This window comes from Bufo bufo, chromosome 2 (assembly GCF_905171765.1).
Source record: "Bufo bufo chromosome 2, aBufBuf1.1, whole genome shotgun sequence".
Classification (NCBI taxonomy): domain Eukaryota; kingdom Metazoa; phylum Chordata; class Amphibia; order Anura; family Bufonidae; genus Bufo; species Bufo bufo.
Window position 1 is genome coordinate 237,776,070 of NC_053390.1, and position 27,864 is coordinate 237,803,933.

Consider the following 27,864-nt stretch of genomic DNA (forward strand, 5'->3'; position numbering starts at 1 on the left):
ATACACTGAACATTTTGCATGAGCTGAACTCAAAGATCTACATACACAAAAGACCCATTACTCTCAAATATTGTTCACAAATCTGTCTAAATCTGTGTTAGTGAGCACTTCTCCTTTGCCGAGATAATCCATCCCACCTCACAGGTATGGCATATCAAGATGCTGATTAGACAGCATGAATATTGCACAGGTGAGCCTTAGACTGCCCACAATAAAAGGCCACTCTGAAATGTGCAATTTGATCACACAGCACAATGCCACAGATGTCGGAACGTTTGAGGGAGCGTGCAATTGGCATGCTGACGGCAGGAATGTCTACCAGAGCTGTTGCCTGTGCAATGAATGTTCCTTTCTCTACCATAAGCCGTCTCCAAAGGCATTTCAGAGAATTTTGCAGCACATCCAACCGGCCTCACAATCGCAGACCACGTGTAACCACACCAGCCCAGGCCCTCCACATCCATCATGTTCACCTCCATGATCGTCTGAGACCAGCCATCCGGACAGCTGCAGCAACAATCGGTTTGCATAACCAAAGAATTTCTGCACAAACTGTCAGAACCCATCTCAGGGAAGATCATCTGCATGCTCGTCGTCCTCATCGGGGTCTGGACCTGACTGCAGTTCGTCGTCGTAACTGACTTGAGTGGGCAAATGCTCACATTCAATGGCGTCTAGCACGTTGGAAAGGCGTTCTGTTCACGGATGAGTCCTGGTTTTCACTGTTCCGGGCAGATGGCAGACAGTGTGTGTGGCGTCATGTGGGTGAGCGGTTTGCTGACGTCAACGTTGTGGTTTGAGTGGCCCATGGTGGCGGTGGGGTTATGGTATGGGCAGGCGTATGTTATGGACAACGAACACAGGTGCATTTTATTGATGGCATTTTGAATGCACAGAGATACCGTGACGAGATCCTGAGGCCCATTATTGTGCCATTCATCCATGACCATCACCTCATGTTGCAGCATGATAATGCACGGCCCCATATTGTAAGGATCTGTACACAATTCCTGGAAGCTGAAAACATCCCAGTTCTTGCATGGCCAGCATACTCACCGGACATGTCACCCATTGACCATGTTTGGGATGTTATGGATCGGCGTATACGACAGCACGTTCAAGTTCCTGCCAATATTCTGCAACTTCGCACAACTATTGAAGAGGAGTGGACCAACATTCCACAGGCCACAATCAACAACCTGATCAACTTTACGCGACGGAGGTGTATTGCACTGCGTGAGGCAAATGGTGGCCACACCAGATATTGGCTGGTTTTCTGACCCCCCCCCCCCCCCCCCCCCCCCCCCCCCCCGGTAAGGCAAAACTGTGCACATTTCAGAGTGGGCTTCTATTGTGTGCGGTCTAAGGCACACCTGTGCAATATTCATGCTGTCTAATCAGCACCTTGATATACCACACCTGTGAGGTGGGATGGATTATCTCGGCAAAGGAGAAGTGCTCACTAACACAGATTTAGACAGATTTGTGAACAATATTTGAGAGTAATGGGTCTTTTGTGTATGTAGGAAATGTTTCAGATCTTTCAGTTCAGCTCATGCAAAATGGGAGCAAAACCGAAAGTGCGTTTATATTTTTGTTCAGTGTAGATAGATAGATATGAGACAGATAGATAGATAGATAGATACAGAGATAAAAAACGAACTCTCTGGACTCTTAAACCCAGCAGAGATTTAACTAAATATCTTCCAGCACAATTTTATACCAATCTGCTCAGCTCTTCCCGCTCTAAGATTCTGCCTGCAGATTGGATTGCACATTCAGCATGACAGGTCCCCTTTTCTATCATTAATCCAAGTTTAGTTTTACTAATTCAATTAAATTGTCTAAATATATATATTTTTATTTTATCTGCAAGAAAGTAGCTAAGGGTCTCCATATTAAATGCACATGCATCAAAACTGCACTGCCTAAATTAGGCCTAATGAGGCTAAAGCAGGCTGTATTTTTTGATAGCTATTGGCCAAAAGCATGACTGTCCCATACACATTCACGCTCGCTTAGCCGACTCCGATCCCGTAAACCACCTACGAGAACGGCAAAAATGAACCTCACCAATGCATGCATCCAAGTACATAACATGCATCAAACTCCACCGGGTTTCGACCTGCTACGCAAAACCTGGTCCATGCTAAACAGGATCAGAACTGAGCATGGGAGGTGCGCATACCTCCTACACAAATGGGGCAAACAACCATCCCCGCTCTGTGATTGTGGAAATAACCAGACTATAAAACACATCATAGAAGAATGTCCGACAAGGTGCTATGATGGCAGCCCAGAAGATTTCCTGATGGCAACCACTGAAGCGATTGAATATATAGACAAATTGGATGTTTGTCTATAAACGGACAAAGCCTGCTCTGTTCCACCCTGCCGCACCTACATATTCACTCTGCTTCATTATTGTTACCTTATAAGTGTTGAGTTTATGCATGTGTATATGTCTATGAACGCGCTTTTGCATTTTTATGTGTTGCTATTTTAGTGTCTATGCCATACGATAAATAAATCGGTTTAGCTGGGTGTGCATATATTCTGAATATGTAGGGTGGACCCCCACAGATTTCTTCAATACCACCAACCTTCTACTGTGTATTGACCACCCCAGCTGTCACTCAACAATAACTGTCAAGGGAGATAAGGATTGGGCTGTTGGATTTCAACATGCCCAGTCCTTCTGTGGTCAAGAGAGAGAGCTGTCCGCCGAACACTGCAGCATATCTCCCCAAGAACAAAAGGACCAGTGTGTTGGAATCCAACAGTCTGATCCTCCTCTCCTCCGACATCTTCCATCCACAGAGTCATGAGATCCCCATACACATTAGATTGTCTAGGCTAAGGTGTGTGGACAGATTTTAAGTTTCATGGCCGATGCAAGAAGACAAATCTACTGCCCCCCTTATCTCCAGATCTCAGGAGTCTGGGGGGTCCTTGTATGACATAGTTCCGTTGGGCACCCTGTCTAATCCACCTGGAGCTTGTTAATCCAGATTCACAGGGGCTTTCCAAAAGCCTGTTGCCCAAGTCTCCAGAACTAAGGCTACTTTCACACTAGCGGCATGCCTTCTCGGATCCGTGCCGCCGGAAGTCTTCTCCGGCCCCATTGACTATAATGGGGGCAGGCCGGAGGTCCGGCCGCCTCTCGGCATGTTTGCTGTGCTGCGGCTGGACCTCCGGCCCGTCCCCATTATAGTCAGTGGGGCCGGAGTCATTACAACCATACGCCTTTAAGAATAACGAATAGCAGTGCTAAAGAGCAAGAAGTGCAAAACAGTGGAAGAAAAATACTGCTTTTGTGACCATCTAAAAGCTGTATTATATACCATGTAATATATCTTGTAATAAACTTTAAAAAAAACAACAACTTGTAATGTAAGTAGAGATCTTCAATGGTGGCTTACCATATTACAGAGTAATTACATGGCTTATGATATTTTTTAGGTTTACATAAGTGTATTTGGAGTCTGTATGTGTTTCAGCATCTACACCATGGGTGTAACTGTAAAGATTAGATGATGCTGTCGTCATCATTTTCCATCCATCTTCTTTTATGGAATATCACGAGAGCCTTCAGCTGTTTCAGTAAAGCACCTCTCTGTTTCTGTGGAGAGTGCCCGTGTGCATGGCCATGAATGCCCACAGATTGATCAGAATGGCAGGGTAGCCATCTAATAAATGACATTAATAGAAAACAACCCAAAAATGTTTTTTTTTTACTACGCCAAATTGCACCTCATCCAGCATAGACAACAAAGCTTTCTGTTCATCTCCATAAGACTTGAAAAAGGAGTTCTCTACTCTGAAACGCGTTGTAAAGTCGGACCCCACGAATGAGACATTTGTCGCTTTCCTTAAAGGGGTTCTGCAGTTTGTTTAAACTGATGGATGATCTACCCTCTGGATAGATCATCAGCATCTGACTGGCGGGGGTCCGACACCCGTCCACGCCAGTTGATACTAGTCGTGACGTCACTGGGCCAGCGGTAAACAGTGAGAAGGCCGCGGCGCTGCTGGAGCGCCGCTGCCTTCTCAAACAGCTGATCGGCGGGGGTCCTGGGTGTCGGACCCCCGCCAGTCAGAGGATTGATCATCAGTTTAAACAAACTGCAGAACCCCTTTAAGTCTTGGAATAACCCCTTTAATATTCATTTAATGATAAATAGCTATCAATATATATCACTATATAAACGTGTTGTCACTAAGACCATTGTGCTATAATAACTCTAACCAAAAACGGGGAAAAATTGAATGAATATGAAGGAGACAAGTGTGATCAGTTCAAGCTGTATTTAGTAGAGGTCGCATCTAGAAGTGATCTCAGCTCTTCTCTTCTCCTTGTGCCTTCTAGCAATGCGGACCCTGAGCGAGGACACCATCCGACTATTTCTTCAGCAGATTGCCGGAGCGATGAAGATGTTGCACAGTAAAGGCATTATACACCGTGATCTGAAACCCCAGAACATCCTTCTGTCCTGCACAGGTGGTCGCAGGTCCAACCCCAACAATATCCGCATTAAGATAGGTAAGATGTTCACGTATGAGAAAACCTATACATGGAAAAATGGACATTGTGTGGAGCAGTTTGTGAGTAAGACACCTAAGACCTTCTCCCCCATATCACATAGACCAGAGATTTATGTTCTGATCATCATCATTTATATTAAGTCTATGATGGTATGTTCAGTTTCCGTTATCTTAGTTTTCCTAGAACTCTTGACATTCTAGGGTCTCCTTTTTATAACCGTATAGCATGTAGGTGCCTCACTCCACTTATCCTGGCTTTGTTTCAACTCCCTTTCCTGGCGCCTTGTATACAAGTATTTTATCTACTTATTTATAGCTGCAGTACTGTCGTCTTATTCTTCTTGTTCATTAGTCATTGTTTTAAGCCGGTTCCCCACCCATATCTCCTACCGTCTCTTTTATGTGAGGCGAGTGTTTTTCTCTAGACATCCACACTTGGCTTTTAAGCTGTACTTCTTCTAGTTTTCTAATCAAAATGCATCAGAATTTGGGTGTACATGGTGTACATCTTTCTTCACAGTGTTTCAGACACTTTTTGCGACAAAGGGGCATAGGTCACCAGAAAGCAAGTGTGGGTTCATGGGGTTTTCCAGGAGTAAAATATTGGTGACTTATCCTTAGGATAAATCATCAATATCTGATCAGTGGGGGTCCGACTCCCACTCCCCTTGTCGATCAGCTGCTTGAAGAGGCTACAGCACTCTGGTGAATGCTGTAGCCTCTTCCTAGGCCAGTGACATCATGTTCATCGGTCACATGACCTAGGCACATCACAGGCCTATTAAAATGAATGGCGCTGTGCTGCAATACCAAACACAGCCGCTATGCAATGAATGGCGCTTTGGTCGGTATGCTGTAAGAAGGCTGCAGCCTTTTCAAAAAGCTGATTGGTGGCGGCACTGGGTATCAGAACCCCTCTGATCAGATATTGATGACCTAGGTCATCAGTATTCTATAAAATCCCATTAAGGCTACATTCACACGTCCGTGGTGTGTTGTGGACCCGCAAATTGCGGGTCCGCAACACACCAGCCCGTCACCCCCATAGAAATGCCTATTCTTGTCTGCAAGCTGCGGACAAGAATAGGACATGCTCTATCTTTTTGCGGAGCTGCGGACCCAAAATCGGGGCCGCGCTCCGCAATTGCGGCTGCAGACAGCACACTGTGTGCTGTCCGCATCCATTCCGTCCCGATAGAGAATGAATGGGTCCGCACCCATTCCGCAAAATTACGGAAAGGATGCGGACCCATTTTGCGAACGTGTGAATGGAGCCTTAGACAATTGAGGACATGTATCATGACTGGCGTTCCCATAAGGCAGTCTTGAGTCCCCTGCGCTGGAGTAAGATGCACCTAATTTATTAAGAGGCATATGCCTCTTAATAGATTACTCGCATCTCTGGCATTACGTTCTCCAGAAACTCAAGTCTGCACCATCCAGGAACGGGTGTGGACTTGCGCTATAACTTACACCAATTTCTGGCATAAGTTGTAGTAAATTCAGCAGTCACTTTTATTGCCAGTTCAAAATAGTGGCAAGCAGCTGAAAAGGTTGTGCAAATTGGGGGGACATTTATTAAAGGGATTCTGTCACCAGGTTTCACCCCTGTCAGCTAAACATATGCTGATGTTCAGGGCCTCATCAGGATTCCTAATGTGGGCTTCTAAATGTGATCCGTAGCCTTATTTTGCTAAAAAACTGGTTTTACTAACCTGTCACTCAAAGAAATAAGGTGCCCAAGGGGATGTCAAGGGATGCAAGGTGCCGGCCGCACCCACCGCCGTTCCTGCCCAGCGCCGCCTTTCCAGACTTCTGCGCCGCCTCCTAATTCTCTGTGCCGCCTCTCGCTCTCCCTCCCTTTCCCCTCCTCCTGCTGTAAGATCTCGCACGTGCGCACAGGGCTCTGAGAGGCTGGCGCCAGAGTGCAGGTCATACCTGGGTTGAGCGAAGTGCCGGCGCATGCGCACTTCGCTTCATGAAGCCAAATCGAGAAGTCCGCACGGGCGCATCAGGCAGAGCCCTGTGCGCACGCGCGAGATCTTACAGCAGGAGGGGGAGGGAGGGAGGGAGAGAGGCGGCACAGAGGATTAGGAGGCGGCGCAGAAGTCTGGAAAGGCGGCACTGGGCACGAACGGCGGTGGGTGCGGCGGGCACCTTGCATCCCTTGACATCCCCTTGGGCACCTTATTTCTTTGAGTGACAGGTTAGTAAAACCTGTTTTTTAGCAAAATAAGGCTACGGATCACATTTAGAAGCCCACATTAGGAATCCTGATGAGGCCCTGAACATCAGCATATGTTTAGCTGACAGGGGTGAAACCTGGGGACAGAATCCCTTTAAAGCTTTTATGCCATTGTGGCATAAAAAAAATGTCTCAAATTATGGAGCACGCCATAATTTGTGTCTTTTTTACGCCACAATGGCATAAAAGCTTTAATAAATTTCCCCCAATTTGCACAAAATATAGCATTTTGGTGCATAATTTTGGTATAAACTTAGACTAGACAATCTATAGGTGCACCAGATATATCATCCAGCTTCAGCCACCGTCAAAAATCGAACACATTATAGTGTACAGGTGCCTCAGAGCGCCTTGTTTCTTATACTTCTCCATGGCAGTAAAATACACCTGGTAACTGGTATGTATTTTTGTACAGTTTACTGCGCTGATGAAGTACATTTATGTTATATACTGTCTATTGGATGTAGAGTATAAACGAAGTGGGGGAGATTTATTAAGATCTGCCTGTGAGGTGCGGTCTTGATATCCCCTTGATATCTGCCTCAAATATAAAAATGTACATTGGTTCTGACTTACCTTCTACTTAGTAAGTAACCATGCCAATTTTTCTCATTTACAGCTGATTTTGGGTTTGCAAGGTATCTGCAGAACAACATGATGGCAGCAACTTTGTGCGGATCTCCCATGTATATGGTAATCAGCATCTTCCTGACTCTACTGTCATTATTTGTCCCTAACTCTGATTCACTTTTCTGCTTTGTCTGGACTGTTATCACACATATTCCTTACAGGGCGTCTATCAGCAGATTTGTACCTATGACACTGGCTGACCTGTTACATGTGCTCCTGGCAGCTGAAGACATCTGTGTTGGTCCCATGTTTATATGTGCCCACATTGCTGAGAAACATATGAAGTTTTAATATCTGCAAATGAGCCTCTAGGAGCAATGGGGGCGTTGCTGTTACACTTAAAGGCTCTGCTCTCTCTGTAACTGCCTCGCCTTCTGCACTTTAAATGACAGGACCTGGCATTTTGATGTTTTCACTGCCTGGACATGTTAATTGAAGTGGAGAGGGAGCGGCTGTTGCAAAGAGAGCTGAGCCTCTAGGTGTAAAGACAACGCCCCCATTGCTCCCAGAGGCTCATTTGCATATGTTAAATCATCATTTTCTCAGCAATGCGGGCACATATGAACATGGAACCAACACAGATGTCTTCAGCTGCCAAGAGCACATGTAATAGATCAGCCAGTTTCATAGGTACAAAACTGCTGACAGATGCCCTTTAAGGGGTTATGTCCATAATCTTATAGGGCCTCCCAATGCACAAGCTAAATGCGCCCATTTAGGGGAGGCCACTAGGGTGTCCTTTTGGTCTCTGTCTTGCCAGTACAACAAGTTATATTTCTGCAGTGGGGAATGGTAATCCCCCAAATAAGAATAATGTAGTTCTTAACATATTTATTAACATAGCTGAATGCACAGGCACAGTTTCCATTAACTAGAAAATCACATTCTGCAGTGCTTTCCCATTGATTTACAGAGGATAATTTGCTGTTTATCCCTATTTAATGATGGTTTATTAAAGCCATTTTCTTTGTATTGTAAACCTCTTCCCGTCCTCACTTTTGTATGCCGGGGTAGTTGAATATTCAGACGCGTTACATGTCGGGGCATTGTTATCAAGACTTGATAACTTTAAATGGAATTTTTTTCTCTGTTAAAAATGTTATTAAATTGTCCTTTTTTGTTCAGCTTTTTCAATTGCTATTCAGCAAATCTGGAAAAACTGAAGAACAACCACTGTGTCTGCCTCTCTAAGGCTACTTTCACACGCGCGTTTGGTGCGGATCCGTCTTGTATCTGCACAGACAGATCCGCACCGATAATGCAAGCGCTTGTATCCGTTAATAACGGATCCGTTTGCATTATTTATTTTTAAAAAAGTCTAAGTCAAAACGGAAGTCAATGGGGGACGGATCCGTTTTCAATTGCACCATATTGTGTCAGTGAAAAAGGATCCGTCCCCATTGACTTACATTGTAAGTCAGGACGGATCCGTTTGACTCTGCATAGTCAGACGGTCACCAAAACGCTGCAAGCTGTGTTTGAGTGACCGTCTAAAAAACGCAACGGAGACCAAACGCAGCCAAATTTATGCATTCTGAACGGATCCTTATCAATTCAGAATGCATTGGGGCTGAACTGATCCGTTTTGGGCCGCTTGTGAGAGCCCTGAAACAGATCTCACAAGCAGACCCAGAAACGCCAGTGTGAAAGTAGCCTAAAGCTGGCCATGCCCTTTAGTAGTCGGCTGATTTCGCATTCTGCAGACAACTATTGCTCCCGATTCCCCACCACCATACCTATGTACACTTGGCTTAGTGCATATGTAGTGAACGGGTAGAAGGAAGCAAGCCTCAGCCAGAAACCTCTGTTGGCAGAGAACAAAAGGATCAGTGTAGAATGTGCTCTGCTTTGCGGGTGCCTTTCCACATACACTCAAGGACAACAAACAATTAGAACTTTTGCATATCCAATGAATAACTCACCACACTTTCAATCCTTCTACGAAGTCCAAGATCCAGCTGACTTCACCATGGAATCTGTGCAAAAGGTCTGGTCTGTTCTTTCAGCAATTTGAATTAGAGCAATTCCGTCTTATAGGTTCTATGTGGATTTAGGAATTTCCACACTCTTTCTGGGGTGCCAAATGTAGAATGTGCTCTGCTTTGCGGGTGCCTTAAATTACTGAAGAACAACTGTATCTTAACTCAGTGTTGGATTTATTTACAAATAGGGATATACCTACATTCTAAATACAATTAACGGAATGGGAAAGGGGATTGGAGGGGGTCAGGATCCTTTAGCTAGCTACACCATTCTCTCTCTCAGTCACACATGCCATGGGCTTTTCTCTGTACTCAGAACACTCCTCTCCAGCAGGTCTCAGCGAATCACATTCCTAAATGTAGAGTCCAGGAAGACTTGTCTTGTCCCAGAGGTCACCATTGTTCCTATTTGTAAGCTAGGTTATTGCAGGTAATTACACAGGAAGAAAGTTATATCATATACCCCTGCCATATCCCAGCATGTATGTCCTTGCTGACACAGGTGTGGGCAGTAAATACCAGCAGGGGGGTCGGGCTTTCCCCAGGATGCGACAGTCCTGGCAGATCTTCCTTTCATCAGTGTCCTGCCCCAAGAACCCTTTGATGGTCCTCATTTGCATATCAAGCAGACCAGGGCCGATTCAGTTCCAGATATCAAGGAACACCTTTGCATCAATGCTGTATCATAGATGTCAATTTTATCGGTTCCAACAATCAGGCATGTTGAAATTCAACTGCCTGATGCTTATCTTCCCAACGTCTGCCATCGGGACCCCCCCAATAGACATTACATGGCCAGGCACTTGGCTGTGTTCAACCAACATGAATCTAATTTATATAACCAGCTATAATGTAAGAATTATTGGGGTGGGGGTTCTCTTTAATAAAGTAGAGTGCACTCTGTGTAAGAGAGGACTGAAATGAGGCAGCTTGCAGTACTGTCCCCTGACTGCTTTATGGGATGATTGTACCCATATCTGCCAGTAAGGTGATGCTTCTGCTAAGTAGACAGCTGGCAGACTCCCCGAATTGATGGGTATTCTTATTTCCTAGCAGCGCTCATTGTCAGTTTCGTCCTGTGCTGGACTGCAGGGCCCTTTGTTATTTGGGCTCTTGCCTAACCATTGACACATGAAGAATAAGATCCTAAGCAGATATCTTATAAAGAGGTCAGATTCAGGGGAAGCATTCCTAATTCCAGCATATGTTTTTCTCAGTTTTATTCTCACCATCCAAAAACACACGTTTAAAGGTCTGGTAATAGCTCCAGTGCTGGGACTACACGGCTCCATCTGTTGTGCAGTGGATGTGAATGGGAGCAGTAATCGGCTCCATCCATTGCACCATGGACAGAGCTGTGTAGTTCCAGAACAGCTGATGGTCGGGGGTGCCAGTTATTGGACCCCTGCCAATCAGATAGTTGTGGCTTATCCTGACACATAGTGGAGGTATCTATCCTGTAGTGATGGTGTGACCTTGCAGGATGACTAAAGATTTTAGCCAAACCAAGAGTCTTCTCCAAAAGCAGAAGGAGATCCATCTGCTGCTGACACCTGTTTTGAGGTTCTTGCCCCTCATCAGTACAGAGAAAGCTGCTTGGTTGGCTAGGTGAGAGACCCTTGACATTGGTCTTGGCAAGAGGTACCCTTTCTTCTTGCAGAGAGCGCCATAGCTGGGGTAGTCTTACAAATACTACAGTTGACTTTTGCCATGGAGTCTATTTTGGGCCAGAGGTATAACGTATATATTTTGTGTGGATGCTGTAAAATATTGGTTAACATTAGCATACCCTATAGAAAAACAGAGCAGCAACACTACAGATAAATGATCATTGTCTCGTTGGTTTGCCAGGCACCTGAGGTAATTATGTCCCAGCACTATGATGCCAAGGCTGATCTGTGGAGCATTGGCACTATCATCTACCAGTGCCTGACTGGCAAGGCTCCATTCCAGGTAAGTCTCTCTTGAATACTACCACTGGTTGTGAAATTAATTTGTTCCTGACATTTTATGTTTTTATGTTGATTGCCTTCCTCGTACAGTACATTTTTTTTTTTGTATAAAGAAAGATAATCTGGATTACAGTACACCTACACCACTGTTGTCCACATTACTACCTTTTGCTGACCCCGATCAGATGAGCTCAGGCCTTCATCAGGCCCTTAGACAGGGTGACAAAAGCCTCATATGTCAGCTCCTTTTAGTAGTTTACATACCTGAGAGAAACAGACACCTGTCTGTGTAATGAGAGCCACCAATGTCTCGTGCCCTCTTCAGAACTGGCATACATACTGGAGTCTAGAATATGAACACTTCTCAAGGAAACACAAGCTGTCTTCAGAATGGCACACATTGATAGATATGAACATGGAGGCTCTGGGATACATTGAAGTGATAGGTGTACAAGAAGTTCCTCCTCTGTCCATCACCCAGTCCAAAACACGTATATTTGCCACAACATGTAGACTTCATAGTGGCCTGATTACCCTGTACAGAATGGTGGGATATGTTGATTCTTTAGTAATAATGGGTCATGAGAATCCCGTGTAGGGTGTTTATGTGGTTTCTGGTTGGCTTTATTCATATTGTGAAAAGTTGTCATCTTAAATGGACATGAAATATGAACACTAACGAAATCTTCTTTGTACTTTACCCTGATCATCCTACATGTTTGGCTAGTTTCACATCTGTGGCACAGCTCTCCAGCTGGAGTTCTCCCTATCCGGCATTGCAAGATACTGCCCCCTGCCCGCTGGAACCCATTGACTATAATGGGATCTGGCAGAGAACAAGCTGCTGGAGAGCTGAGCCGCAGATGTGAACGTAGCCTTAGGGTAAATGCACACAGTCAGCATTCATGTGCGGAAAATCCGCAGGTGTTCGCAGGCAAATCTGTGCGGTCAATCCGCATCAATTGGTGCGGATTTGAGTGCAGATTCAGTGCAGATTTTCCTAAGTGAATGAAGAAAATCCCGTCAGGAAAAATAAAATAAATTGACATGCTGCGGATTTTAAAATCCGCAATGCAGGTCAAAATCCGCGCGGAAAAAATCTGCATCGTGTGCATTGAGAATTTAAAATTCTCATAGAATACAATGTGCATGACCTACGGTGCGGATTTTCTGCACGCAAATCCGCACGCAATCCTGATCGTGTGCATTTAGCCTTACTGTAAACTGACGTGTCATCCCCATAGCTGGCCAAGTAATGTTCAGGTACCTAATATAAGCCTAATAACCCCATTAGTATGGATATACTTTACAACAAGACAATGAGGTCAAGAGTCTTGTAGTATTAGGCCCCTTTCACACGAGCGAGTATTCTGCGCGGATGCGATGCGGGAGGTGAATACTGACCCATTCATTTCTATGGGGCTGTTCACATGAGCCGTGATTTTCACGCATCACTTGTGCGTTGCGTGAAAATCGCAGCATGCTCCTCTTTGTGCGTTTTTCACGCAACGCAGGCCCCATAGAAGTGAATGGGGTTGCGTGAAAATCGCAAGCATCCGCAAGCAAGTGCGGATGCGGTGCGATTTTCACGCACGGTTGCTAGGAGACGATCGGGATGGGGACCCGATCATTATTATTTTCCCTTATAACATGGTTATAAGGGAAAATAATAGCATTCTGAATACAGAATGCATAGTAAAACAGCGCTGGAGGGGTTAAAAAAAAAAAATATATTTTTTTTTAACTCACCTTAATCCACTTGTTCGCGTAGCCCGGCATCTCCTTCTGGCTTCATCTGATCTCTGTGCAGCAACAGGACCTTTGGTGACGTCATTCTGGTCATCACATGATCCATCACCATGGTAAAAGATCATGTGACGTACCATGTGATGACCGGAGTGACGTCATCAAAGGTCCTGTTGCTGCACAGAGATCAGATGAAGACAGAAGGAGATGCCGGCATCGCGAACAAGTGGATTAAGGTGAGTTAAATTTATTTATTTTTTTAACCCCTCCAGCGATGTTTTACTATGCATTCTGTATTCAGAATGCTATTATTTTCCCTTATAACCATGTTATAAGGGAAAATAATACAATCTACAGAACACTGATCCCAAGCCCGAACTTCTGTGAAGAAGTTCGGGTTTGGGTACCAAACACGCGCGATTATTCTCACGCGAGTGCAAAACGCATTACAATGTTTTGCACTCGTGCAGAAAAATCGCGGGTGTTCCCGCAACGCACCTGCACATTTTCTCGCAACTCCCGTGTGAAAGAGGCCTAAAGGTAGCCGTACACCTTAGTCTAAAGTTGATCAAAATTAATGATTTCAACCCAAAAAATCATTCATCTGGTGAAATTTAACAAACAAAAATGTTAGCCAACCAATGAAATACCATCCTCTTCTGAAAAGAAGTTCTCCATGTTTGAAATTTCTGTCTGGTTCCTAAAAAGGTTGTTCGTTCTTCACCCCATGCCATTGGACATCTGTGGCCAGTATGGACTAAAAAATGTATGGCCGTGTCTGCGAGATGATCGTTCTGCAGGCAGCGTTTTGGTGTCGGCCTCCAAAGCGGAATGGAGACGGAACGGAGGCAAACTGATCCGTTTTGGACCGCTTGTGAGAGCCCTGAACAGATCTCAGAAACGGAAAGCCAAAACGCCAGTGTGAATGTAGCCTAAGAGGATAGTTGGGCAGTACAAGCATTTGAGTGATGTGTGTAAGCGTATGGCTTCCTGGGGAAGAGCTGTACTGTGCGGACAGGAAACACGTTGCTTCCCACCTCTCTGTATACAGTATGTAAGATATGTTTGTCAGTGGTCATTTCTAGGGGTGCACCGAAATTCCGGCGGCCGAAAATATCGGCCGAAAATGGGCCTAATCCATTTCGGCCGATATTGGTACATATCGGCAGAAAATATGGGGTTTGGGATTTGTGGGATTTGTCACCCGTGCCGGGCGGGCGGTTTACTTTAAGTCACTGCATCTTTATTTTACCTTGCAATCGTGACGCTCCAGTAACAACTCTGCAGGCAGAGCGGAGGGCGGCGTAACGTCACTTACTCACGTGACGCGCCTGCTCCGCCTCCTTCATTCATAAAGTGGGCGGAGCAGGTGCGTCACGTGAGTAAGTGACGTTGCGCCGCCCTCCGCTCTGCCTGCAGAGTTGTTACTGGAGCGTCACGATTGTAAGGTAAAATAAAGATGCAGTGAGTGATTAGTCTGCTGTGAGCAGCAGGGCCGGGGCTGTTATGGGTAGGGGGATCGGTCTATGGCACTGCTATGGGGAGGGGGGATCTGTGCACTGTTATGGGGAAAGGGATCTGTGCACTGTTATGGGGAAAGGGATCTGTGCACTGTTATGGGGAAAGGGATCTGTGCACTGTTATGCCCATAACAGTGCACATATCCCCCCCTCCATAACAGCGCCACCCACAGATGAATTTCATTCATGAAAAAGAATTATTAATAAAATCATTAAAAAAAAGTATTTTAAAGGTATTTGGGCAAAAAGGCAGTTTCGGTTTCGGTTTTTGGTCAAGGGCATCCTGAATTTTCGGTTTCGGACCAGAATTTTCATTTCGGTGCACCCCTACCATTTCATCACATTCAAATGTTTAATATGTAGACAAAAATCAAACAATTGAATTGAAGTATTATTCTTTTTAAATATGTCATAAAGCTGGCTCCAGCCATAATCTGAGCCTCAGGCATAACGCAGAAGACTGCCACCTGATTATCCTTGCAGTAAATAGTCTCTAACAAACACAGTTTATAGGTTGAGCTTGAAAAAAAAAAAAATCGGGAATATTTAAAGGGGTAGGCCCATCTGGGACATTGATGGTTAATATCACTAGGTCTAGGATATGCTATAAAAGTATGTCAGAAAGGTACAGGTTCCACCTCGAGCAAGGTCAATTGATTGCATAGTTGTAGACCATTGACTCGCAAGGAATAGTAAGGAAAGTAATCACCATCCGTCAGTGTGTTTCTCCAGGAACAGGACCATGCCCTTGTATTGAACTGCTGAGGGAAAGTCCAAGCACCGTCTTCTAAAGCACAGCTCTAGTGACCTCTCAAGTTCTGTGAAATCATTGCATCATCAGAGTCCACCTCAATATATGGACTCCTGTTCACTCTGCTACTGACCAGTTCACGTAAATCACCTGTTCTTCACTTTTTTTGGCTGTAGAAGTGGATGATGCAAGCCTTCCAGTGTATTACCCATATCCTGTCCGGTAGATAATTCACACATTTTGGATGTAATGCCATGTTTTGCCTCCATTACACAATAAGTTCCTGGAAGGTTTGCATAATCTTTTTCTATCAAATAAAATGCAAGCTCTTCAGGACATTGAAAAACAGTTGATAACCTACCCTTAGTGCCATCACTAGCTGATTGGCACAGGCTCAACGCCCAGTACCCCCGCCGATCAGCTTTTTGGATGAAGTCAACAAAGAAAGTACGAAGCTCAGTCAACTGTGTAGTGGACAGAGCTCCTCACTGCAGCATTGCTTCAATTAACTTCAATGGGAGCAGCACTGTACCGTAGTAACGAGATCCCCCCAGTACTGCGTTGACGGAGCAACTTAGTTCCAGCACCGACTTCTGGCAATGGAGCTACACTCGAACAGGCAGGGTGCAAGGTGCGGACCTCACTGATCAGCTACTGATGGCCTGTCCTGAGGATAGGCCGTCACTTACTAAAGGATGGACAAACCCTTTAAATAAAAACAAAACATACTGCAGTTATCCTCCGTCCCATGAACTGTCCCTGATATACACGAATTGTGACACTTTAGATAGTTCTCGTTATGTAAAATATCATGAAACTTTGCATAAATCAATAATACAAGCAACCACAAAAAACTTTGTAATATGTTTTATCAGTGAAAAATGTCTAGTTCTCATGTTATTAGCTGTTTAACACCCCCCCCTTGCTAAATGCTTTTCATTTTGAAAAATGCTTTAACCCTGTTTAACTGGATCTAGAACCCTATACTGTAGGGTTTTCACATGGTGCCTGGAATACGCCGCTGCCTGTTCAACTGGTTTTTCAAACCAAAACAGAGATTGGGGGTCATTTCTCATGACCCTCTACACCAGTTTTTTGCCGTAAAAAAGTTGCACACCCCATGTTGTGACTTATTAAATGCCCATGCACCTAAATGTAGGTGCATTCAATGTTTTTTCACCGTCCTTGCCACTGCAGAGTGGCAGGGCGTAGCAGGGATGGGGCCATTGGCTCCCGCAAATTCACCAACACTTGCGCCTGTTTCCAATCAGGAGCTGGAGTAGATTTTAGTCTAGGTGCATGGACTGCCGGAGAATGCGCCTAGTTTATGACAAGTCCTGCACCTCGTCATAAATTAAGCGCATCCTCCAGCAGTGCAGGGGTATCAAAGGCCGGCATAAAAAGTTGGTCTTTGATAAATGACCCCCATTGGGTCCAGTAATGAAAGCTTCCTTCCCTATCGGATCCAGTTTTACTTGTTTGCTTGAAATGCCATAAAAAAACATACACACCACTTAGTAATATAGGGTTGTCTTTCCCTATACAGTAGGCCTCTATAGCCTAGGAATTTGAAACCTTGTGCTGGGCCCCACATGTTTCCTAGAAAGCAGCTCATAAGCAGAACTCAGCAGTCTCTCTTTCCATTGTTAACTCTTTCAGAATTGTCTGGAAACCTAATTCTTGTTTATGTCTATGGTTTCCTTAGCACTTGACTTTCTAATAAATCCTCAGACCAAACACTAGATCTTCTTGTTGGTGTGGCTCTCCACCACAAGCAAACTGCTAGAACAGAATAATATGAAATTGTACATTTTTATTATTGTTTGCCAAAGAATGAAATAAAGTATTCCATTGAACTGTCCTAAGGCCTCATGCACACGACCGTATGTATTTTACAGTCCGCAAAATACGGCTACTGTCCGTGTTGCATCTGCATTTTTTTGTGGACCCATTGAATTCATTGTTTCCGTGGTCCACATTTTGCGGCCAAGTACAGGACATGTTCTATCGATATGCGGAATGGAATGACGGATGCTGAAAGCACATGGAACATCCATGTGCTTTATGCATCCGCATGTCCATTCTGCAAAAAGACAGAATTTGTCTGCAAAATGCGGACCACAGAACCATTGAAGTCAAGGGGTCCACAAAAAAATGGAGACTACATATAGACCGCATCTGTATTTGGCAGATCCACAATTTGCAGACTGCAAAACAGATATGGATGTGTGCTGGGAATAACCAGGCTTATACATAGAGAGATACCCATAGTAAAATGAAAAGAGGTACCTTGTTTATGCCATGATAGGAACAGTGGGGCTGGTGCTTGTTTATTCACCTACCAATTTGTTGAATCAAGCTTGTGTTACATTGGCAGAATGTCTGCCAGATCATCGCTAATGAGCATTCATAGGACCACTCTTTAGAGATGATCTGGCACTGTAATACTGCTGCAGGTTACCCAATGAACCTGCAAACGCTGATTTACCAGGCAATTGTGATTTTTAAGCATGCTTAAAAAATTATCGTTTGCCCGCAGCAGCTTGTGCTGTGTAATCACGATCTGCTGGCAGCAAACAACTAGTTAGGACCATAGAATCCAAACTTGTGGACAACAAGGGGCGCACTTTTGCAACCAGTTAATGAACAAAATTCTATTTACTGTAATGACGACGCGTTTCGGGGTACCACTGATCCCTTTATCAAGTCTGGAGTAAAGTCAGCCGAGTAGCTGACACGGCCGCTGACCGGAGTATAGTCAGCGTCCTCCACGTGCCGGGAGATCAGCGGCTGTGTCAGCTACTCGGCTGACTTTTTATTCCAGACTTGTTAAAGGGGTCAGTGGTACCCCGAAACACGTCATCATACAATGATTGAATTTTGTTAATCAACTGGTTGCGAAAGTGCGCCCTTTGTTGTCCACACGCTTGGCTTCTATGGTCCGGCGTTCTCTTACTTCTACTGTCTACCTGATCGGCGGTGTGGCTCCCGCCCTAGGCAATTGGACAAGTTCAGGCTGCACCAACCGTTAACTATTTCTATTTGGCCTTCACTGTGGTTGCGCCCAATTTGGTGCAACCTAAATAGGTGAGCAAACCATTTTTCACTATCTGCGGATTTAATGTTCACTTGACATACTCACCCTATGAGCGCCTTTCTCTCCTTATTGCCACTATTTGCCCTATACTGTGGAGGAGATCGCGGCATGTAAGCAGTGGTGTCCTCCACTAGCGAGCAGGAGATTGCCAGGAAGGAACGCTTCCCTCCCAATACTCGCCTGCTGTATCTGCTAGTGTAATACTAGCTTAAAGGGTTTCTCCGGGAATTATGAAAATAAAAATACTTAACTATTACTTTATTATAAATATATTCCCAAATGTCTTTCATTAGTAATAATGGTTTGTTTTGTCTAGGGAGCAGTCATTAGGAGAAATAAAATGGCCGCCGTCCTATTAGTACACACAAACCTGTCCTAATCACACAGGAGGATGTTACTTCACAACACTGAGGTAAAGAGCTGCCTCATCCTCCTCTCTGCTCTGCTTGTCTGGGATTATTATTCTGAATACAACTGATAAGATCTTCAGCTGAATCTCTGTAGGAATGGAGATCATGAGGAGACCTGAAGTACAGAGAGGACTGACAGGACAAACTGTGGTAATGTGGGGCTGTGGTAATGAAGGCTGCATACAAGAGCTGCTGCTCATTAGCCACACCCCCACCTCCTCTCTGTACTTCATATCTCCTCATTAACTCCATTCCTACAGAGATTCAGCTGAAGATCATATTAAACTGTATTCAGGATCATAACCCCTGACAATTAGGAGATGAGGCAGCTCTTTAGCTTAGTGTTGTGAAGTAACTTGTCCTCCTGTGTGATTAGGACAGGTTTTGTGTGTACTTATAGGACTGCGGCCATTTTATTTCACCTGATGATTGCTCCATAGACAAAATGAGCCATTATAACTAATGAAAGGTATTTGGGAATATATTTATAATAAAGTAATATTTAAGTATTTTTATTTATTTTTTATTCCCGGAGAACCCCTTTGAAGGGGTTGTCTGAGTTATTTTTTTTGTCCTTTATATGTTTCGAACTAGGCAAAGGACTTTACAATTCACTTACTTTATCTCCAGTTGCTGCTTTTTTCAGATTTCACTGAGGGTCACATGACCTGTGGTGTCAGCCTCTCTCCCTGCTCTGTGATGTTTCATGCACAAGCCTGAGAGAGCAGATGTGTGTCTGTGCATGAGACCGTCACTGTGCTGGCCACGCCCCTCTGCACTGCCATCTGATGCTGTTTGCTCTCGCCCTGGATTCTTAACCCCTTCAGTAGCACAGGCTCAGGGCTGAAGGCTTTACTGAGTAGCTGCAGGCAGTAACATAGTATATAAGGCCGAAAAAAGACATTTGTTCATCCAGTTCGGCCTGTTATCCTGTAAGTTAATCCAGAGGAAGGCAAAAAAAAAAACTGTGAGGTAGAAGCCAATTTTCCTCACTTAAGGGGAAAAAAATTCCTTTCCGACTCAGGCAATCAGATAACTCCCTGGATCAACGGCCCCTCTCTACTAGCTATAGCCTGTAATATTCTTACACTCCAGAAATATATCCAGGCCCAGCTTGAACTCTTTTACTGAACTTACCATCACCAACTCCTCAGGCAGAGAGTTCCTTAGTCTCACTGCTCTTACCGTAAAGAATCCTCTACTATGTTTGAGTACAAACCTTCTTTCCTCCAGGAGCAGAGGATGTCCCCTGGTCACAGTCACAGTCCTGGGGATAAATAGATGATGGGAGAGATCTCTGTACTGACCCCTGATATATTTATACATAGTAATTAAATCTCCCCTCAGTCATCTTTTTTCTAAAGTGAATACCCTAATTTGATAATCTTTCAGGGTACTGTAGTAGCCTTATTCCTGTAATTACTTTAGTTGCCCTCCTCTGAACCCTCTCTAGCTCTGCTATGTCTGCCTGGTTCACAGGAGCCCAGAACTGTACACAGTACTCCATGTGTGGTCTGACCAGTGATTTGTAAAGTGGTAGGACTATGTTCTTATCACGGGCATCTATGCCCCTTCTGATGCAACCCATTATCTTATTGGCCTTGGCAGCAGCTGCCTGACACTGGTTTCTAGAGCTTAGTTTGCTGTTCACTAAAATTCCTAGGTCCTTTTCCATGTCAGTGTAACCCAGTGTTTTACCATTTAGTATGTACGGGTGACTTGCATTATTCCTTCCCATGTGCATAACCTTACATTTGTCAGTGTTAAACCTCATCTGCCACTTATCTGCCCAAGCCTCTAATATATCCAGATCCCTCTGCAGTAGTATACTGTCCTCTTCAGTGTTAATTACTTTACACAGTTTAGTGTCATCTGCAAAAATTGATATTTTACTGTGCAAGCCTTCTACAAGATCATTAATGAATATATTGAAGAGAATAGGGCCCAATACTGACCCCTGTGGTACCCCACTAGTGACAGTGACCCAATCTGAGTGTGTACCATTAATAACCACCCTCTGTTTTCTATCATTGAGCCAGTTACTTACCCACTTACAGACGTTTTCTCCCAGTCCGAGCATTCTCATTTTATATACTAACCTTTTATGTGGTACAGTGTTAAATGCTTTGGAGAAGTCCAGATATACGACATCCATTGATTCGCTGCTGTCAAGTCTAGAACTTACCTCCTCATAGAAACTGATTAAATTAGTTTGACATGACCGATCCCTCACGAAGCCATGAGGAGACAAATGCTGAGCACAGGAGGTGATAGACTGGAGGAGTTCTGCAGAGCATTGCACAAGAACAGGTAGGGGGAAGATCCTGTGTGTATCAGCAGTGTCATTATACAGCTGGGACTTGTAGTCCTACACATACAACAAGCTGCAGAGTCTCCCAGCAGGCAGACATGTCACTCAGGGCAGCTCTTGTATCCACTCCCTTAGCAGTGTCATTATACAGCTGGGACTTGTAGTCCTACACATACAACAAGCTGCTGATTCTCCCAGCAGGCAGACATGTCACTCAGGGCAGCTCTTGTAGCCACTCCCTTAGCAGTGTCATTATACAGCTGGGACTTGTAGTCCTACTCATACAACATGCTGTAGAGTCTCCCAGCAGGCAGACATGTCACTCAGGGCAGCTCTTGTATCCACTCCCTTAGCAGTGTCATTATACAGCTGGGACTTGTAGTCCTACTCATACAACATGCTGTAGAGTCTCCCAGCAGGCAGACATGTCACTCAGGGCAGCTCTTGTATCCACTCCCTTAGCAGAGCAGGGGGAGGGGCAGAGGTTGTTGTTATTGCAGGTAAACAAAGGGCCAGAAGAGAACCAGGGAAATGAGGAAATAGATATTTTTTTTGCCTAAAACTTGGTTAGCTTAGTTATATATTGCTGCCCATCAGATTTACAGTGCTATATATATATATTTTTATTTTTTTTCATAACTCGCACAACCCTTTAATGTTTGATACATTTCCAGGATGAACATCACAAAGCATAGAGTAGATCCTCCAGAATTATTATTTTATGAGGAGTGCAAGTATTTCCTAAGACAGACCTCAGGAAAGTTACCATTACCTTACCCCTGGCGTAAAATAAAAATCTGACTCTCGATGTATGATCTCAGGGTTGTCCGGCTGCAGATCGGTTGTGTTTGTAGTGTAGCTACCATGAAATCTGGAGCTGTCCTTGAGGTGACCAGAGTCCAATACTTGTCAGGCACATTCTGTTTTTAAATCCGGGGTCCCTCCAGGTCACTGCTGATATTAGTGTCTAGTATGTCTACTGTATTCTTTTTATGTCAGCCTGCCCCTTCTTAGTGTCGCTCTTCTCTCCTCTCTTTTCTGATAGAGAAGGGCAGAACTGCATTTCTTACGTAGATAAAATGGGCATAGTTGTGGGGTAACACATTTTAGGGGGCAGCACATTCCATTCATTTTAAAGGGGTTATCCCATGACTAATGTAAAACATGTAAATCAGACATCATATAGGACATGGCAATCTCTTTCCAACAAAGCTAGAACCAGCCCTGTACCTCACATGGATCCAGAGATCTCACCATTCATTGCTCTGATAGATTTATATCAAGCTGACAGCCCAAGGGGAGTGTCTTTTTGTGCTGGAGCTAAGGGGGCATGTCTTAGCTCTCCCTATCACAGCTCAGGGGGCGTGTCCTTGCTCTCCCTATCACAGCTCAGGAGGCCGTGGAAGGATGAAACTGAGCATGTGCGGCCTTCTCAATGAGCAGGTCAAAGAAATAAGAAAAAAAACTAACAGCAGGTGGCGCTATACAGATACATTTTATTGAATAGCTCATTTGCTATACAAAATTTTTTATTACATGCAATTACAAAAGTATTCAGAGGTTGTCCCGTGAAAATATTTTTCGTGAGACAACCTCTTTTATATAGTGTAGTTATTTTCACCCATTCTTTTTATAAATGTAAGAAGAAAATATTAGCAAATATTAGTGCGGATGACGGCAGGGAGGCTATACAATATATGAATGAGTAGATTATTGGGCTCCTCACATCAATACTCTGGGAATAAGATTTTATTATATTCCCTTCTTCCCTGGTATTTGGTTTATCAACTCCATCCTTAAGGGATGTCTGGGAATATATTATTTTTAACAGGTGCTGGCAGCCTGTCTTCCTTAGGCCTCTTGCACACGACCGTATGTATTTTGCAGTCCGCCAAAAATACGGATGACATCTGTGTACATTCCGCATTCTGTGGAACGGAACAGCTGGCCCCTAATTGAACAGTACTATCCTTTTCTGTAATGCGGACAATAATAGGACATGTTCTATTTTTTTGCGGAAATGGAATGCACATGGAGTACCTTCTGTTTTTTGTTTTTTTTGCGGACCCATTGAAATGAATGGTTGCGTATAAGGTCCGCAAAAAAAATGGAACGGACACGGAAAGAAAATACGTTCGTGTGCAAGAGGCCTTACTGAAAGGATCATACTTACCTGCTCCCGCCACTCTGGTCCTCTGTGCTGGTCACTTCATCCTCTTCCTCAGCCAACCGCTGGCTTCAGTGGGGACAAGTCTACAAGAGACACGTCACTGCTGAAGCCAATGGTTGGCTGAAGAGGATCAAGTGACCATGCCGGGGATCAAGAAGACAAACCCCGGACTGGAGGATGGAGTCCCAGGAGCCAGCGCTGAGGAGAGCAGGTAAGTATGATTCTTTTACTAGGAGAGGCGGACTGCCAAGACCTGCTAGAAATGATGTATTCCCAGACAACCCCTTTAATCAGAGCTCCATAGTGATATGGCATGTCCCTGATGAGAATCTTCATCTGCCATGTAGTTAATGTCCGGTACTTGAGATCTACAGAGAGGACCTGTAAGTAACAGCTTGTATTCCCCATGTAAATGAAATGAATGAATTACTAGTAGTTTTTCAATGGGTGTTACCAGTTGGGGGGTGTTCTTACACAGCGACAGATCCAATCAGTGCTGTTAGGGTAGGACTGTGTAGGGACTCGCCCCCCAACTGGTAACACTTATCTGGACCTTCACTGCAAGCTGCCAGTAATACACTCATATAATAAAGGAATGACACAACACAAGAATAGAGGCTACAGAATAGTTATTACATGGGGAATGCATGAAGCTACTAAACCAGACATGTCAGGAGCGGGGACATAAGAAGAAGCCGGTAGCACGGTGGCTCAGTGGTTAGCATTGATGACAGGAGTCTGACCAAGGACAGCATCTGCATTGGATTTGTATGTTCTCCCCAAAGCTTTAAGTAACCAGATTTGTCATTCAATTAAAGGTGGCCATACACATTAGATAAATGTCAGTCAAACATGCAGATTTTGGTGGAATCAAAAAGTAATCTAATGCACATAAGGGTCTCCTGACCAGGTGTGGTGGGAAGGAAGGATTGGGCATGTAGGGGTTCTGCTTGCATGGTCCTTTGTTCCTGCAGGATGTAAACCCGCCTTTACTGTCCTTTCCCCACTGAAAACAAGTTTGCTTGGCTGAGCATGCCCATTTCTGAGGGAGTCGGCCAGCAGCCGTTTCAGGTGTATGCCCACCCTTTTCCATTCTTCACTGCTGAATCAAAGAAAACTGACCTTATCCCACGTGCAAGATGTCATTTGTAGAAAGTGTGATCTTTATCTATGGCAGCACCTCGTAGTCTGCACGGTTCCATCTCTCCTATCTTGGATGACCAGAGTAGTGGTGGCTCTCAGTGGTTAGAGGTGTTTGGTGGGCCAGTAATATGTCTAGCTTATTGTGTGACTATTGTATGATAATCTTGTCCCGTGACCTTCTGGAGCTTACAGTCCACCTTCTTTTTTTCAGGCCAGCAGCCCTCAGGATCTCCGTCTCTACTATGAAAAAAACAAGACCCTCATACCCAAGTAATCATTCTTCCAGCATTACTGACCTTCTCCATCGACTTTCTCTACACCTGCTGATTCTGTGCTGAAGTTCCAGGCTGCCAGGGAGATGGGCACTAGATATCTGGCACTAACTTGAGCATTCCTTAATTAACACTGCATAGCTGTTTGTGCCAGGCTCAGACAGAAAGGCCTTTAATCCCTTCAGCAAATGGCAAAGGTTATTTGAAGAAACGTGTTTTTTTAATACTGGAGAAGCCTATGGGGCTCAAGGAAATGTTTTTGACTGGTCTGCATTTTACCAAATGTGGCAGATAATGTGTATATAGGCATGGGATGGCTCATTATCAGCACAGCCTTAATGTTGAAAGGGGTTAGGATAGGTCATCAGTATCAGATCTGTAGGAGACGGACTCCAGGCACTGCCACCAATCAGCTGCTTCTGCCTCCTGACACATCAACGGTGTACATATTCCACTGTAGTGCACCCATAGGGGGCGCATTGAGTGCTACAAGAGCATACATTTCTGTTTCCTGCCTGCGCCTGCTGCACTCCACTAAAAGCTCTGCATAGCACATTGCTGCAGTATTCCCTGTACCGATGTGCTATGCCAAGCTTCAGCAGAGGGCAGCGGGCACAGACAGGAGCAACAATGTGTGCTCCTGCCAGTACAGCACTCACTGTGGCCCTTATTCCTGCAGTACAGTGGAATCCATACACCCTTATACCTCTGACATGTCAGTAGTGTACTGGTGTACAATTCAAAAGCATTATAGACAACCTGAACTTCGAGTGCCTTTTTTTTTTTGTCAATAAAATGGTTTAAAAAAAAAGTATATTGCAAAAATGAACTATAGCGCTTTTAGAATAGTTTTTAATAAAGTTATTAAAAGGGTTTAGTTACCCTTTAAGTGAATGGGTAACTAAATAAAGTGCTGCAATACCACTCATTGCCACTACCTAGTGAATGGTGCTGTTCCAGTGCCTGTTCCCCAGCATAGCCACCCGTTCATTCAGCTGATCCATGGGGGTGCCAGGAGTCAGATCTCTACCAATGTGATATCAATTACCATTCATTAGCATAAGCCATCAGCATTACAGTCCCAGAAAAACACGTGCAAGCCCTAGAAATAGGTCTACTACTCATCATAAAGCCCCTTCTAAAGTTTGTCTAAAAGGACAACATTTCTTTGATCTTTAGTTAACGCACAAGATGTTATTTTGCTGCCTACCTCATGACTTCTGTCCCCTAAAAATACTTTAGAACCACACCCAGGGGTCCAGTTTAGGAGCGATGAAGAATAATACCCAGGGTGCTTGCACTTGTTAAATTTAACCCTGGCAAACATGCTCCCCTCTCGCTTTTCGCTCGAATCTTCTGCTCAGCATTTTCCCTGTACTCTCTCGCTGCTCGCCTGGACAGCTTTGCCCTTGTGTTTCTGTGTCGGTATGTGCTGTTAACTGGCGTGTATGTTTCTGTGATGGCATTTCAGCATCCCTCGAGAAACCTCAAGTCATCTGAAGCAGCTTCTTTTGGGGCTTTTACAGAGGAACCAGAAGGACCGGATGGACTTTGGTAAAGTGTTACTTGTAGATTCTTTTGGCCAAATTCCTGCAAATGAACAAGTAAAGCCGCTTCTAGATTTTAGTATGTATCAAAATCGGAGCCAAAATGTATAGTTTCTATGAATTCTGCTAAACCCTGGCTCTGCAGATATCTGCATCGGAGCGTCCAGAATACTGCAGATCAGGAGTTCCGCATGGAGTGTTGTCCACCCCATGGACGAGCCTCCATGTTATCACATAATAGAGGGACCACAGTGGGTTTTGCTTGTCAATAAAAAGCCCAGCTCTTTGTATTAATTATAAGCACTGTTATATTTGCATATATATGTATCAGGGCTGGGCGACTAACCAAATGAATTTGATTCATTTGCCCTTTTAGAGCCTCATGATATTAGTTTTTAAAAAAATATATATTTTTTTTTTATCCAAGGCGCTGTATCGGTGCAGGCCATGTGCTATGTTCCGTCCATGCCATCCGCGCCTTTAACCCTGACACAGGCAGCCGGGACGGAAGAGAGTCCACACACGGGCTGCGCTGATACAGTGCTCCGGATCACACAGGGATCCCAGCAGTGACTGCAGCCAGGCGCCCGCTGTAAACAGCCGCAGGCATGGACTGAAAGTCTACCCTGTTGGGCAAATGCCTGGTGGGCCATGCTGTCAGTGATGTAATTATCCCTCCTCCCCTTCATGGTGGCCCCTGTAATCTTCCGCAGCAGCCGCTGTGAATTGTGTAACTCCATAACATCCGCCACGCAGGCCGACACGTAACGTCACTCCGTCAGTGACGGTGCTCACTGCTCCCCCTCTGGTCACTGACCAGTGTCAGGATGGTCGATGTGGGTGGAGCTAAAAAAAAAACGCCCCTCAACTTTTACCTGCGCCAGCCTCGAAAGCCTGAACTTCGGATTGCGGTTGGCTTGGGATGCTTGGACATTCTGCCGGCTGCACTCCCGACACCCACTCTTCCAAGCAGCTGGGCCCACTCCGTCTTTAGCTACTTGCCACCATTTTGGATCTGGTAAATCTGCTCACCAAAAGGGGGATAAGGGGTAGTTTTAAGGAGGGCTGGGGGATGACAATAACTATGTAGGGCGACCAGTGGCATGAAATACTATTATCTGACCACCAATACTGTTTGAAGGTGGGGGCTGCCTAAATTCAGTGGAATAACAATGTGTCATATACGACCACTGACCATCAACTTGGGGGGGGAGGGCAGTGCATCGCTGCTAATAATGGCATCTGTAAGACTGTGTTCACTAATAATTAAAGGAAGGTTAATAAAGTTTTTTTTTTTTTAAAACAACAATTTTTTCTATAAAAAAAAAAAAAGTGGTGCCGGAACTACTTTCTTTTTTCTATTACCATCCCCCAAAAAATAATAAAAGTTAATAGATATGTTATATGTATCCCAAAATTGTGTCAATAAAAAAGTTTTCACCACAAAAAACAAGCTCTCATATGGCTCATTGACAAATGAAAAAGTTATTGCCAGAACAAAAATAATCGAGAAAAATCGATAATTGTCCTTAAATTAAAAATA

At 44.5% G+C, this 27,864-nt stretch overlaps 1 protein-coding gene across 1 annotated transcript in view; it reads left to right on the plus strand.

The window, feature by feature from the left end:
* Positions 1 to 27,864, plus strand: part of ULK1 (unc-51 like autophagy activating kinase 1) — a 102,122-nt gene that overhangs the window by 46,983 nt on the left and 27,275 nt on the right. The window contains exons 6-10 of the mRNA XM_040416261.1: positions 4,370 to 4,543; positions 7,410 to 7,483; positions 11,254 to 11,355; positions 24,714 to 24,772; positions 26,246 to 26,328. Of these exons, the coding sequence (XP_040272195.1) occupies positions 4,370 to 4,543; positions 7,410 to 7,483; positions 11,254 to 11,355; positions 24,714 to 24,772; positions 26,246 to 26,328 (492 nt within the window). The remainder of the gene's footprint in view (positions 1 to 4,369; positions 4,544 to 7,409; positions 7,484 to 11,253; positions 11,356 to 24,713; positions 24,773 to 26,245; positions 26,329 to 27,864) is intronic.